The sequence below is a fragment of the Haliotis cracherodii genome, unplaced genomic scaffold, assembly GCF_022045235.1.
Source record: "Haliotis cracherodii isolate W230 unplaced genomic scaffold, xgHalCrac1.p SCAF_9, whole genome shotgun sequence".
NCBI classification, from domain to species: Eukaryota; Metazoa; Mollusca; class Gastropoda; order Lepetellida; family Haliotidae; genus Haliotis; species Haliotis cracherodii.
The window spans coordinates 14855263-14870792 of NW_027266343.1; the positions used below are offsets into that span (position 1 = coordinate 14855263).

At 40.6% G+C, this 15530-nt stretch overlaps 1 protein-coding gene across 2 annotated transcripts in view; it reads left to right on the forward strand.

Annotated features, from left to right (window-relative positions):
• LOC139452832 (synaptic vesicular amine transporter-like) overlaps window positions 1-15530 on the forward strand; it is a 78027-nt gene that overhangs the window by 56482 nt on the left and 6015 nt on the right. For both annotated transcript variants that reach the window (XM_071234457.1, XM_071234459.1), the window contains exons 4-12: window positions 1404-1462; window positions 2785-2868; window positions 9372-9464; window positions 10117-10206; window positions 10902-11003; window positions 11974-12069; window positions 12584-12662; window positions 13895-13946; window positions 14976-15039. In XM_071234457.1, the coding sequence (XP_071090558.1) occupies window positions 1404-1462; window positions 2785-2868; window positions 9372-9464; window positions 10117-10206; window positions 10902-11003; window positions 11974-12069; window positions 12584-12662; window positions 13895-13946; window positions 14976-15039 (719 nt within the window). The remainder of the gene's footprint in view (window positions 1-1403; window positions 1463-2784; window positions 2869-9371; window positions 9465-10116; window positions 10207-10901; window positions 11004-11973; window positions 12070-12583; window positions 12663-13894; window positions 13947-14975; window positions 15040-15530) is intronic.

A 15530-nucleotide genomic window follows, 5' to 3' on the forward strand; every position in this document is an offset into this window, starting at 1 on the left:
AGGGCAATGTATGACATAGAGAGGACAAAATATTACACAGGCCAATTTATCACAGAGGACAATATATTACAAAGAGGGCAATGTAATACAGAGAGAGAGGGCAATGTATGACATAGAGAGGACAATATATTACACAGGCCAATTTATCACACTGGACAATATATTACAAAGAGGGTAATGTAATACAGAGAGAGGGCAATGTATGACATAGAGAGGACATTATATTACACAGGCCAATATATCACAGAGGACAATATATTACTAAGAGAGGGTAATGTATTACAGAGAGAGAGGGCAATGTATGACATAGAGAGGACAATATATTACACAGGCCAATTTATCACAGAGGACAATATATTACAAAGAGAGGGTAATGTTTTACAGAGAGAGGACAATGTATAACATAGAGAGGACATTATATTACACAGGCCAATTTATCACAGAAGACAATATATTACAAAGAGAGAGTAATGTATTACAGAGAGAGAGAGGACAATGTATCACATAGAGAGGACAATATATATCACAGGCCAATTTATTACTCAGGACGATATATTACAAAGAGAGGGTAATGTTTCACATAGCGAGGCCAATGTGTCGCACAAGACAATATATTACAAAGAGAGGGCAATGTTTGACACAGAAAGGGCAATGTATCACGTAAAGAGGGCAATGTATCACATTGAGTATAATGTATTATATCACACACGCATAGGGGTAATATGTCAAAAATAGATTAATATGTCACACATAGAGGGTAATATATCACGCATAGGGGTAATATGTCACACATAGAGTGTAATGTATCACACATTTAGGGTAATATATCACACATAGAGGGTAATGTATCACACATAGAGGGTAATATATCACACATTGAGGGTAATATATCACACATAAAGGGTAATAGATCACACTAGGAAGGTAATACATTACACACATAGAGGGTAATATATCACGCATAGGGGGTAATATATCACACAAAGAGTGTAATGTATCACACATGGAGGGTAATATATCACACATAGAGTGTAATGTATCACACATAGAGGGTAATGTATCACACATGGAGGGTAATATATCACACAAAGAGTGTAATGTATCACACGTAGAGGGTAATATATCACACATTGAGGGTAATATATCACACATAAAGGGTAATAGATCACACTAGGAAGGTAATACATTACACACATAGAGTGTAATATATCACACGTAGAGGGTAATATATCACACAAAGAGAGACAATATAGATTTATTTCACAAAATAATTATATGTACACGAATTGCTCTATTTACTTTACAAACTTATATTATTGAAAGAGAAAGTTTAAATTGAAATTATATCAATACATGCACTTTGTATATGTGTACAGTCTCATCATGCTTTTCTCTCTCCACAGGGTTGGTTACAGTATTCCAATGTTTGTTGGATTCTTTGTCATGACAGTGTCAACTATTAGTAAGTATTCGAGTACACATTACCATGTCAGTGTCAACTATTAGTAAGTATTCGAGTACACATTGCCATGTCAGTGTCAACTATTAGTAAGTATTCGAGTATACATTGCCATGTCAGTATCAACTATTAGTAAGTATTCGAGTATACATTGCCATGTCAGTGTCAACTATTAGTAAGTATTCGAGTATACATTGCCATGTCAGTATCAACTATTAGTAAGTATTCGAGTACACATTGCCAAGTCAGTATCAACTATTAGTAAGTATTCGGGTATACGTTGCCATGAAAGTATCATTTATTAGTAAGTATTCGAGTACACACTGCCATTTCAGTATCAACTATTAGTAAGTATTCGAGTACACATTACCATGATAGTATCAACTATTAGTAAGTATTCGAGTACACATTGACATGTCAGTATCAACTATTTGTAAGTATTCGAGTATACATTGCCATGATAGTATCAACTTTTTGTAAATATTGGAGTTCACGTCGTCATGACACTTTTAATCTATTAAAACCTATATGTTTTGAAGTCAAGAGTTTCATAGTGGCGTAATGTCTTTTTGTGATATTAAACGGGAGTCACAATTCAATGTTTCATAATTGTGTAAATAACATCACTCTTCTTCAAGCATGGTCTCAGTTCATAGCAGATTGTATCCTTCATTCACTCATTGCCATGTGACATCAGGGGAGTGGAGTAGCCTTATAGTTATCCCGTTCGCTTGTTGTGCCGAAGGCCCGGGTTCGATTCAACTCATGGGTACAATTTATAAAACCCATTTCTGGTGTTTCCCTCCGTGATATAGATGGAATATTACTTAAGCTGGGGGAAGCCTAACTCAATCACTCAGCTATATTAGGTCTTCGCTATGAAAGTGAGACTTACATATATACTTACCCGTCGATACCACGCGGAAGTAGCCTATACCTACTGCGTCCTTTAAAAGCGATCGGATGGTCAGGCTCGGTGACTTGCGCGTCATCATTCCCTGGTCGATTGTAGCTCATGCTTTCAGTCACTTTCAGTCTGACCCTGACCTTTTTGGTACCCGCTGCCGTGATATAACTGGAATAGTGCCACTGTGGCATTAAATATTCATTAACTCAATACTGATATGTGTATACTCCCCAGGGAGCTGAGAATGAAAATCGAGTGCTCACTGACCCACTGACCGGGGTAATAATAGTGTAGCGCTATGAGCATCCACTTGGTGAATGGAATCTGGCGCATTATAAATGCATTTTTTTATTATATGCATGATTGAGATTGTAGATCTGTGTAGTGCCCTTCTATTTCATACACTCTTTCATTTCAGTTTTTGCCTTTGGACAGAGTTACACCGTGTTGTTTATAGCTCGGACTGTACAGGGAATAGGGTCCTCGTGTTCCAGTGTCGCCGGTGAGTATACTCTGCCTCTGTCTGTAGTATAGCCATACCCAAGAACAGAAAGGGTTCTTGACCAAGGTCACGACAACATTTTGAATCTGATAATGTGTTACTCCCGTGAGTTAAGTCTTTACTTGGCATATGTTGAGTCAAAAGTCAAACTGACATATTCCTGAAGGTAAAAATGAGGTGAGGTAAAATGGGGTTCAACGTCGCTTCCAAGATGATTCCACTTATATAGCGAAGTGCATGCACGTGTGTGTGGCTGCTTGTACTAGTCCGGACTGATGCTAGCAGACTGAGATACCATGCCGCAGTTTAACATGAATACCCACCCAGACACAGTATACTGACTTCTAGCCGACCAGTCCTTGTTTTAGCCCCTTAATGCCGAGCGCCAGACAGGGTAACAAGTAGTACCATCTTTTAACGTCTTTTGGTATGCGACCGGGGATCGAACCCCGGACCTTCTGCTCTCCGGGCGGAGGCTAGGTAAAAATGGATTCATATTGATTGAAGGTAAAGATATAAATTCGAAGCAAACCTTTATATTTCTTATTTGTATTATTGAAAGTAAGGCACTGGTTGCCTGGTCATGATCATCCGGAGTTTTTCCGAGTGATAAATCAGATCGTCAATTATTTCCCGACTTAAGGTTTTTGGTTTATCAGCATCATTCTCCTGCTCGTGGGCTACATCAAACTGGTAAACGTCTGAGACCTACATAACTTCAGTTTTTCCTTCCAAATTAGTGAGTGAGTGAGTTGGGTTTAACCCCGCCTTTAACAGTATTCCAGTTATATCACGGCGTGTCAGCTTAATGTGGGAGGAAAGCCCGAAATAATGCAGGTCTCAGACGTTTACCACTTCGGTGACACCCACGAACACGGGTATGGTGCTAACAAACCTAAAAACATAATCGGGGCGAACCGGGATTCGAACCCACAATCATAGGTTTCTGGCGTGCCCAAGGGACGCAACTCTACACAGCGAATCGTGGCGCCTTAGACGACTGGGCCACCCGTGCCCCTATAACTGGAAGACTGTTTAAAGAAGCGTCAGACATAGCTCATTCACTCACTCATTATATTTTGAAACTACCTGATAATGATTTATAAGATAAATAAACTCGGATTTGTTTTACTTCCGTACGATGTACAACATCGTGACCCCCTTTGGTGTATAATCTGCATCCTTTCCTATGTATGACCTAAGCAAGATCATCTGGTGCTATCACTGATTTACAGTGATCCATTCATATAGGACTCCGAGACTGATTATTCTCTGGTAGTGACGTTTTATATTTACATAGATCTATACACATGCACAAGTGTAACATCTAAATATCTACTGTCTGAGAACGACCATCTTTCATAAAACACAACACCCCATCAGAACGATATTAGAAGTTGTTACAAGTTTGACAAGGTAGCGTCATCATTATCAAAGACAGAATGCGCCATCTTACCAAGCACTGGAGTCAAGCCCGGGGCTCAATAGTTAAACTTTAGGCCAAGGGGTGGTGAAGCTCACGATACAAATAGATGGCTCAATCACGATAAAAAAGAGTCCATCTTTATTTTTGGGGACGATGAAAAGGAATGAGAGTAATAGACGCCATAATTGAATGTCTCTAGAGGTGACCTTCGTCATGTCATTTCTATCGTCCATTCCTGGTCATACACAGACGACTAAAGCTGTTAATTTGTCTTTTCACGAAGCCTACCGGGGCCTCCTTACAAGATGGCTTTTAACGCAAGCCTACTCCATACACTCGATTCGTACATAGTCGACGGGAAGATTTTAATCCCAGCGTAAATAAATCCTTTTAATCCAGATCTGTCACTCTGACCTTTCGTCAAAGAAGTAACCGGAAGTAGTGTGAGACCGAAGCGGGGTTCTTGAGTAGTCGCATAGAACATGGATAAATCAATATCGGTATTTATCTCCCTTTGGTAGGAACTGTTGGCGTCTTTTTTGGTTAGACTTTCTAGACGTGAATTATTCAGGAGTAACCACCGAATACTTTATTGACCAATAAATGGATCCCGTTGTCTGTTGGTGCGGGACGTATGTGACCGGAAATAGTTTATGACGATGTCTTGAACAAACAGTATCTTAAAACAGCATTGACATTTGCAGATGGAACAAGTGCGCAGAATGGCCTAGCTATATGACAAACACAACGACAGAAATGTCTTAATTAAATATCATGCGTCTATTTCGTGACATTTGCTAATATTACGTCAAACAATATTTCGAATCTACCGCGAAACCAAAATTAATTACTATTTGCTTACGTAGAAGTCTCATTGATTTGCTTCCCTAAACAATATTGGGTAGCAATATGAAATAACAGTCATGATTACAGCATTATTCTAATATGAAGCATTACGTTAATGTGAATCCTTATATTAATATGCATCACTATTTTCATATGAATCAGTACTTTCATATGAATCTGTATTTTTTTATGAATGGTAACTTTAATGTGAATGATTACTTTAAAATGAATCACTACTTTAGTAAGAATCACTTCTTGACTATGAATCATTACTTTTATATGAATCGTTACTTCACATGAATCATTTCTTTAAAATGAAAAGGGGCGGTCGGGTAGCCTAGTGGTTAAAGCGTTCGCTCGTCACGCAGAGAACCGGGTTCGATTCCCGACATGGGTACAATGTATGAAGCCCATTTCTGGTGTCCCCCGCTGTGATATTGCTGGAATATTGCTAAAAGCGGCGTAAAACCATACTCACTCACTCACTCACTTTAAAATGAAACTGAAACTTACTGTGTAATCATTCCTCATTATTTTGCATAATGGTGGTCACGTAGAAGATATGTTGTTCAGAACCAACGACAGGCTCCGATAATGACAATGGTGTTACATACATCAAAGACATCAATGACATAATTGAGCACGAAGACGACGATGACAAATGTAATGTTCTCGATGATAACGATGACAAATGTAACGTTCTCATTGACGACGATGACAAAATAATTTTCTCCATTACGATGATGACAAATGTAATGTTCTCAATGACGACGATGACATATGAAATGTTCTCAATCATGAAAATGACAAATGTAATTTTCTCCATGACGACGACGACAAGTGTAATGTCCTCAATGACGATGATGACAAATGTAATGTTCTCGATGACGATGATGACATATGAAATGTTCTCAATCATGAAAATGACATATGAAATGGTTTCGATGACGATGATAACATGTAATATTCATGATGACGGGGATGAAAGTGATGTTCTCGAGGATGATTCTTACGATAATGACATATGTAATGTTCACGGTAACGATGATGACATATGTAATATTGTCGATGATGACGATGATGACGATGACATATGTAATGTTCCCGATGACGATGATGACATATGAAATTGTTTCTATGTCGATTATAACATATGTAATATTCTAATGACGATGATGAAAATGAAATGTTCTCTACGATTATGGTGATGATATATCTAATGTTCTCTATGACAACAATGACAAATGTAGGGTTCACGGTAACAACGACAAATGTAATGGATTCGATGATGATGGCATGAAATGTTCTCGATGACGACAATGACAAATGTAGTGTTCACGGTATCAACGACAAATGTAATGGATTCGATGATGTGCCATATGAAATGTTCTCGATGATGACGATGACATATGTTATGTTCTCGATGACGATCATGACGAATGTAATGTTCTCGATGAAGACGATGAAAAATGTGATGATCTCGATGACGACAAAGACAAATGTAATGTTCTCGATGACGACGATGATGTATGTAATGATCTCGATGACGACGATGACATGTGTAAAGTTATCGATAAAGTTGACAAATGTATTAATCACAATATCAATACCAAAGCTATTGCCGATGCGACAGTGACGACAAAGGTGCTGGTCGTGATGAAAGTGAAGCGTTGAATTAAAAATTCTGATCACAATGATATAGATAGCAAAAGTGATAATAGAGGCAGTGGCGACACGGACATTGACCACGGCGATCGAAATATTAATCACGATGACAGTCATTACGAGCATATGGATCATGATGACGTAAATGGCAGATACTGATCACGGGATGGCTTTAGTATTGATCAGGGCGAAGATGCTGTAACAGATACTAATCATTGAATGAGAATGATAGGGTGATTCTGATTTCGCCGAAGACAAGAACCGTTACCATTTGTCGTTTTCATAACATACCTAATATATGGAATTAAAGGGAAAACGGGGGTCCAACGTAGCTCTGTATGTTTTTAATTTTGTTCTCGGAAATCTCAGAATCTTGATGTATTATAACTCGATGTAATTTTCTGGGCATCATGTTAAGGTGAATTTTAGAAATGTTCATATGTACCCAGGTGAGTATAAAACTTGTTAAGAGGTCACGATGCAATATCTCAAAGCAAGGAAATGTGGGAAGGTTGAGAAGAAATTAGCAAATGAATTAACATTGAATGTAGATCGTCTAGAAATAACGTTGACGCTGGCGTCCAACGGCTGTTTGTTCTGAAGACCACTTGGACTTCCACAGGGGCCCTGCCGAGTAGTTGTTATGGCGCAGGCCAATTGCAGGGGCAATTCAGGCCATTATTCTCCGTTCTCGCAGTTTCACGTCTACCGAGCAGGGTTTACAGTGATTTGGCGTTATCAATACATCCTTTGAATATATTCCATTATTTCTGAGGGCCGGTGTCACCAAACACAAACCCTTCACAGACAGGCATATGCAATTCTGATTTTTGATTACTTCACAATTATTCTGTGTAGTCATGCGCATCAGATTCAATCAAGAAATGCCGCTTGCTATTCAGAAAAGGGCAAAGAATCGATGGGCTGTGAGCCAGCCATACGGCGTGTTACGATCAGATCACGGCATCAGGGTCTCCGTTTAACATGAGAGGGGAGCAAGGAGAAGGGGTGAAGGGGGTGAGGGTAAGATAGAGGGGGGATTTCGGATGATGGGGATGGAGTAAGGAGATATGGGGGTTGGGGAAAATAGCAGGAAGAGCTGGGGATGTGATGTGTGTGTGTGGGGGGGGGGGGGGGGGGGGGGGGCAGTGAGAAGAGCTCAGGACGTGAGGGTGATAGGGAGAGAAGTGGGTAGGGGAGTATAGCAAGAAGAGGCCAGGATCTGTGGGGGTAGTAAGAAAAACTGTTGGGGATAGTGAGAAAATCTGAGCTGTTGCTGGGAGATTGTGACAAGAGTTGATGGGTGACGGGGATAATGAAAGGAGCTGAGACATGAGGGATAGAGAGAAGAGCTGAGTGATGAGGGGATAGAGAGAAGAGCTGAGAGATGAGGGGATAGAGAGAAGAGCTGAGTGATGAGGGGATAGAGAGAAGAGCTGAGAGATGAGGGGATAAAGAGAAGAGCTGAGAGATGAGGGGATAGAGAGAAGAGCTGAGAGATGAGGGGATAGAGAGAAGAGCTGAGAGATGAAGGATAGAGAGAAGAGCTGAGAGATGAAGGGATAGAGAGAAGAGCTGAGAGATGAGGGGATAGAGAGAAGAGCTGAGAGATGAAGGGATAGAGAGAAGAGCTGAGAGATGAAGGGATAGAGAGAAGAGCTGAGAGATGAGGGTTAAAGAGAAGAGCTGAGAGATGAAGGGATAGAGAGAAGAGCTGAGAGATGAAGGGATAGAGAGAAGAGCTGAGAGATGAGGTTAAAGAGAAGAGCTGAGAGATGAAGGGATAGAGAGAAGAGCTGAGAGATGAGGGGATAGAGAGAAGAGCTGAGAGATGAGGGGGATAGTGAGAGGAACTAGAGAGGAATGGAGGACTGATATCGAGTAGAGAGGAAATAAGGAAAGGTGGGAAGATAGAAGGTTGAATAATGCGTGGGGAGGGAGAGAGCAAATAAGTGATAAAAATATAGGAAGAACACGTGGTGGCGTCGATAGAGATAAATAGAGAGTGAAGTGCAGAGTGTATGCTTGGTTTGTGTAAATGAACAAACACGTTGAGAGGAATAAAAGCATCTTGTAGAAGGGACATTCCGGCCCTGAGGTTTGTACGGGTGGGTTTTGGAACTAAGAACGCCTCGAAGATCTCGAGTGTATTTTTGTCACAAATACACGCGTCTCTCACTGACACACATAAATTTAGTTGAACAGTTACATGTATGAGAAGCATGTGCAAGAACTCAGCCTTTGGCCCTTGTGTCAATGATCGGTTTCGGGAGGAAAACCCGAAGTGATGCCAATCTTTGACATTTACAACTTTGGGGAAACCTACGGGCGCAGGTGTGGTGCTGACAGGTCTAGAAACATATCAGGGCGAACCGGGATTCGAACCACGAGCACAGTGTCTGTGAAACGTAAGGGGCGCAACTCTGCACACAGCGAGTAGCTGCGGCTTAGCCGACGTGTCCAACCATGCCCTCATAAGCTTGTAATATGCTATTGTAACTGTTATATCATTCATAGAGTATGAGATGTTGTAAACACTTTGACGAAGGTGCTGATGTTGTTTCAGGCATGGGGATGCTGGCAGACAGATACCCGGATGACAAGGAGAGGGGGAACGCCATGGGCATAGCTCTTGGAGGGTTGGCCATGGGGGTTCTTGGTAAGTCACATCGCCATCTGTTTGTGTGTCCATGGTCACCAGACTACGTCATCCGGCTCCACAGGACAGAGTGAACAGCGCCGTTGCTGTCTGTACTGGTTTCAGAGTTGTTCATACTCACGGCGATCTGCCGACGGACATTCGGGGCAAACATTTGCTCACTCCCCGTAATTGTGAATCAGTTTATGAAAATACGGTTCTCGGTGAGCATCTTGTGTGTTACACTGTTTGAAAGGTGACTCTGGTTGTTAACCTTCTAGCGCCTAATAGGCAGCTTGGGTTGTATACTCCCCAGGGAGCGGAGAATGATTCTTCAGTGACCGGGGTAAAAAAAGCGGTTTGAGCGTACCCTGAGTGGTGTGGAGATATGCGCAATATAAATGGTATATTATTATTATTATCATTAATACTACTACTACTAATACTAATACTAATAATAATAATAAACCTTTAGATTTACAAAATGCCACAACAGCAAAATAAAATTGTTCCAGTTTCAGGTATCTGTTCTTCTGTTTTAAACGATTTCAAAAATGCTTCAACAGTAAAATATAATATATTGTTTCGTTATCAGGTATATGTTCTGACGCCGGTTATTGTCTTGTATGCCAGGTGTCTTGTACAAAGATACAAGTGTGTTGTATGTTTACAGTCGGGCCGCCCTTTGGCGGAGTGATGTACGAGTTCACGGGGAAGGCGGTCCCCTTCCTCATCCTTGCTGCTCTAGCCCTCCTTGACGGATGTACGTACCCTTCATCTTCCTTTCCCTATGTCATCGTGTATACCGACAATAGAGCAGGAGCATTAAGCTTATCTTTGGAGAAGTGATTGGAGTTGTTGAAACAATAGTGTTGTAGATAGGGACCTTGATTCAATTGATCGAACAAAAAAATTATGACAAGTAAGTTATATATATATCATGAACAGAAAGACAAATGTTGAAATATAGTTAAAATCACTAAGAATCTTTCGAATTTAAATTTTAGTCCTCACTCATAAAATAAGATGAGAAAGACGTCTTCTAGAACCCGTCACAACGTGTAAGAGTACCCGCAAATCTTCTCTAGCAACAGAAAAATTGCAGTTTTTTTTATGTAGACACAGTCAAACGAATGTATTGATATGTCACTATTCTGTTCCACTCTGAAGATATATCTATGTCAGTGTAGTTTTTCAGTTCCTGATCCAAAGCTAAGAAAGCTTATTTAATTGATGGATCCGGGTGTATAATAACTATATAATTCTTGTGTGTAATTGTTGGGACTTGCTATGCTTAAACATAATTCTTTCCTGACAATACCAGGAAAAGATACCAGGAAGAATAAATGGGCCCCTTGTGAAGGATGGAAATTCTTATTTCAGTGCGAAATTCAGTTTAAGGGATATCTTGAGTCTTGTGTTTTCATTCAGTGTTGTGTAATGCTGGTTTCATTGTAGGTCTGCAGCTTCTGGTTCTTCAGCCATCCGTCAAGCCAGAGTCGCAGGAAGGATCCTCTCTGAAGAACCTCCTCAAGGATCCCTACATCCTTCTGGCTGCAGGTGAGAATTTGGGGTTTAAATTAGTCCCTAGCATCTATGCTGGTCGTAGGATGCGATTCTACATCAAGGGATCGAGGACTGGTTTCGCGAATAACTGGTATCATCACTATTTGACAGTGATTCATAAACACATGCTCGTGATATAGTCGGAATCGTACAATCGACTCTGTTTTATGCAGAGATTTCTATTGGATATGCAAAGGATTTTACTGCTTTATTGTCAAGTTATCGTACCTCGACGACGTTGATCGTTACTTATAACATCAATCATTGGATTGTATGGTCCAGACTCGATTATGTACGGGCCGCGATCATGTGGCTGGAATATTCCTGAGTCCGGCTTTGAAAACAAACAAACAAACAAACTGCAGGAACAGTTAATGCTGATAGTCCGAATGGGACAAGAGAAGAGAGTTAATAAAGCTTCGCGCATCCTACAACAATGTTGACGTAAAGAGACACATTTGGTGACGTTACTGTGTACTGACGTCACATCCATTGTGACACTGTCGCTGAATAATACCCACACTTGGGTAATAATCTCGGTATGGTTGGGTTCGGGGGATGTTCTTAGCGTTTATGATTCCACTGTCTTGGGGATTGGATGGGTAGTATGGCAATTGAATGTGGGCGGGATTGTTCAATGGATGTCATGTGGGAATATAAATTGAATCAGTACATCCACTAGGACTTCAATCGATAGGATGTTTAGCGAAGTTCTCTAAAAGAAATGTATTCAATACTGACGCATAGCATATGTGCTTGTCATGTCGTGTCGTGTCGCGAAGCTGAATTGAAATTGAAATATTTTTAAATTCTAGAAGGTGTTTATTTCCATTATTGGAAGCATAAATATTAAAAAAACAACAACACATGACCAACGACTTTATTGCTGTTTATGTTTCACGAAGAATGAGAAAGTCTAATCAAACAATTATATGTTACGTCATCGCTTTATGGTGTGTTTCAGGATCCATCACGTTCGCCAACATGGGTATCGCCATGATGGAACCATCCCTGCCAATCTGGATGTACGAAACCATGGGTGCCAAGGAATGGCAACAGGGTAGGTTAACTGTGGCTTAAACTCATTACGGGGGGCACGGGTGGCCCAGTCGTCAAAGGCGCCGCGATTCGCTGTGCAGAGTTGCGTCCCTTGGGCACGCCAGAAACCTATAATTGTGGGTTCGAATCCCGGTTCGGCCCGATTATGTTTCTAGGTTTCTCAGCACCATACTCGTGCTCGTTGGTTTCACCGAAGTGGTAAACGTCTGAGACGTGCATCACTTCGGGCTTTCCTCACAAATTAATCTGACACGCCGTGATATGACTGGAATACAGTTAAAAGATGTGTTAAACCCAACTCACTCACTTACTCACTCACTTAAACGCATTAGAAGCAAACAACTTGCAAATGGTGCATCACTGTAGCTCGAGTTTAATCAATCACAATTCAGAGGTTTTAAACCAACCCTTCGTTATCAACCATATTAAATGTTATGATAATAAAATGGAACTGTGCAAAACATTAATATTTTTCCAGATTTTCAGAATGATTTTCAGCTACTTTTCTGTTACAGGGGTGGCCTTCTTACCAGCAAGCTTGTCCTATCTCATTGGTACCAATATATTTGGTCCTCTGGCCCACAAAATGGGGAGGTGGGTACAATATGAGTGCTTTGGTTTTTGGATTAGAATTGGACCTGCGTCTGGTCGTAAGAGGCGACTAAATGGAGCGAGTGGTCAGCCTCGGTGACTTGGTTGAACGCGTGCTTCTGTACCCCGACGGCATGCATTTGTGCTTATGATATCAATCACTGGATTGTTTGGTCCAGACTCGATTATGCACAGGCAGTCGTTGTATGGCTGGAATATTGATGTGTGTGTTGACAATCAAAAAATAAATGAATTAAGCTTGTTGAGGGCAGACCAACATGGCATAACAGGTTTGGAATGAGATATTCAAGTGGATTTTCAGTTATCCAGTACTGACCTGTCAGAAGCAATAAGTATCAAAACATATGAACATTTAAAATTATTTTTATAACATTAAATATTGTGTATTTATAGCATCACAAGTTGAATATCCACTTTGAATATGTAGCAAAATGTGGGTTGATATAAATTGTGAATTGTTATCTAAGAACTGTCAGTTTTGCAGTAATTAATCGTAAAAATGTCTGTTTGACTTTATCGCTTTATAAGGTTATCCATGGATGCTATTTTCCTTTAGAATAAGTTTCTCATAACCAGCGAGTATTTCGTTTTCAGTGCAATTAACGAAGCAGTCAGTGCTCATTTCCCTTGCTCAGTAGCATATACAGACACGCCATGCAATTTGTGTTCAGTAAACAAACACTTACCTTTTTACGCAAACTGCGTCAGTGGCGTGTGCTATCGGTAGAGTAGGACATGCTTACCCTTTTCGCGAACGCCTGGTGTCATCACTGATTTCAGTGATCCATTTATATACATATATATTCTTGTCACCACTGTTTTGCTTTTACGCCCCATGGAATCTGTTTCGGCAGAAAATCAAGACTGATTATTCTCTAGTGTTGACGTTTAATATTTATATTATATTTAGTACGACTAATCACGAAGCCGTCTTTATAGTAGGGCGATTCATGATGACGTCTTGCAGTAGGACTAATCAGGAATGACTTGAACCATACGTGGCAGGAATGTCTTTTGATCCAAGTGGAGGCCCCATTGATTATTCTCTAGCGTTAACGTTTAATATTTATATTATATTTAGTAGGACTAATCATGATACCGCCTTTATAGTAGGACTAATCAGGAATGGCGTGAACCAAACGTGGTAGAAATGCCTTTTAATCCAAGTGGAGGCCCCCTTTAAAGAGTCACTCACTCACTCACTCTTGTTTCAGGTGGCTGAGCGCAATGATCGGCATGTTCGTTATTGGAGTATGTCTTTTCTTCGTAAGTATTCACGGCCAAGTGAACACGTCAGCACAACAATTATGACCCACTAGAACGAGCTTCCAATAACTGCACTACTTACATCACTGTAGCCTTTACTGAAACAACCGAATGGTAGGGACATGAATGGAGGCCATTAACTGAGAACAAGGCAACACATCAGACGTGCTTAAATTAAAAAACAAATACGTTTGATGACATATTAAGTGGAAGTAACGTATACCACCTAACTTCCCGGGGCAATGGAGTTCACTGACTGTAAAAGTCTAGTTTCCACCCTTGTCGAACAAGGCTGGAATTATGGAGTTATATTTTGTCTGGACTAACGAGTCTATGCATTATCCAATCAGAATCGCGTAACGAAATCGACATCCGGTTTATAAACAACATGGATTTCAACCTGCAGATCTCTGTCGACTGCAGGATTTGCGAAGGGTGTGTACCGTAAACTGGTCGTCGACAGAAATTTTCCAAATCTGGTTATGTTTTTAATCAAGTAGCTCACGTGATTTGATTCACTTCGCGAGATAAGACCAGTTTTATCACAATATAGATCTTGATCATCGATCAGATCATTTTGACTGGAGGCCGCCATTTTGTTTGATGCAATGCAAGTGATACGAGAGGTATCTGATTGGTCATTAGTAGAGGCATAGAATTAGGGACATTAGGGACATCACTCGTATAGCCACGGGTGGAAACTGGACTTTCAGAGTCAGTTGACTCCCTTGCCTCGGGAGGATACCATCCCGTAAAGAAAGTTTAACAATTTTTCAAAAGTAGTGTAGAAAAAAACCCCGAGCAGAATTGGCCAGGCATTAAAACCGACTGCGACGACATGTGATGTGAAGTGCTCTGGCTAATCAATTGCTTCCAGTTGGGTTATTCATCATAGGATCGGGGTTTTACGAGACGTGTACTTTTCAGCTTAAACCGAATGTAAATCCTTGTTTAGCCCTGTACACCTGGTCTCAATTTAGACACTGACAGACCCACATCTATCATGTCATTTTATGCTATTTATTTCAGATCCCATTCTCCAAAAACATCGGGCACCTTATAGCGCCGAATTTTGGACTAGGTTTTGCAATTGGTAAGTATCAATTCCTTGCGTAAGAGCTTTACCTGGTAGCCGGAAATGGATCGTTAACAAACCGGAAAGGAACTCTTCTGCGTCTGAGATTGATAGATCGGGGCTTTTACTTCAACAAGACACACGCCCTCCGTTAAGGAGTCGGATTATGTTTTAAGCTATGAATTATTGCACGCTTGTCACAAGGGTGGATGTGGGTTGGGTAAAGGGTGACCTTGAGTCTCTTATTATAAGGTGGAATATTGAAGCTGGAGCCGGGCGAGGTGATGTGGGATGCAGACAACGATTGTTGATTGTTTAAACTGTACTGTTCATATCTGCACCGCGCCCACGTCTCTTCATCCCACAAGGACCATTGCACTAACAACACCTGCAGCAACTTTTACTTTAAGAAATTCTCCCTTAACAAGAACTAAGTTCCATCTACTGCTACTACTACTACTACTACTACTACTACTACTACTACTACTACTACTACATCCACCTCACCA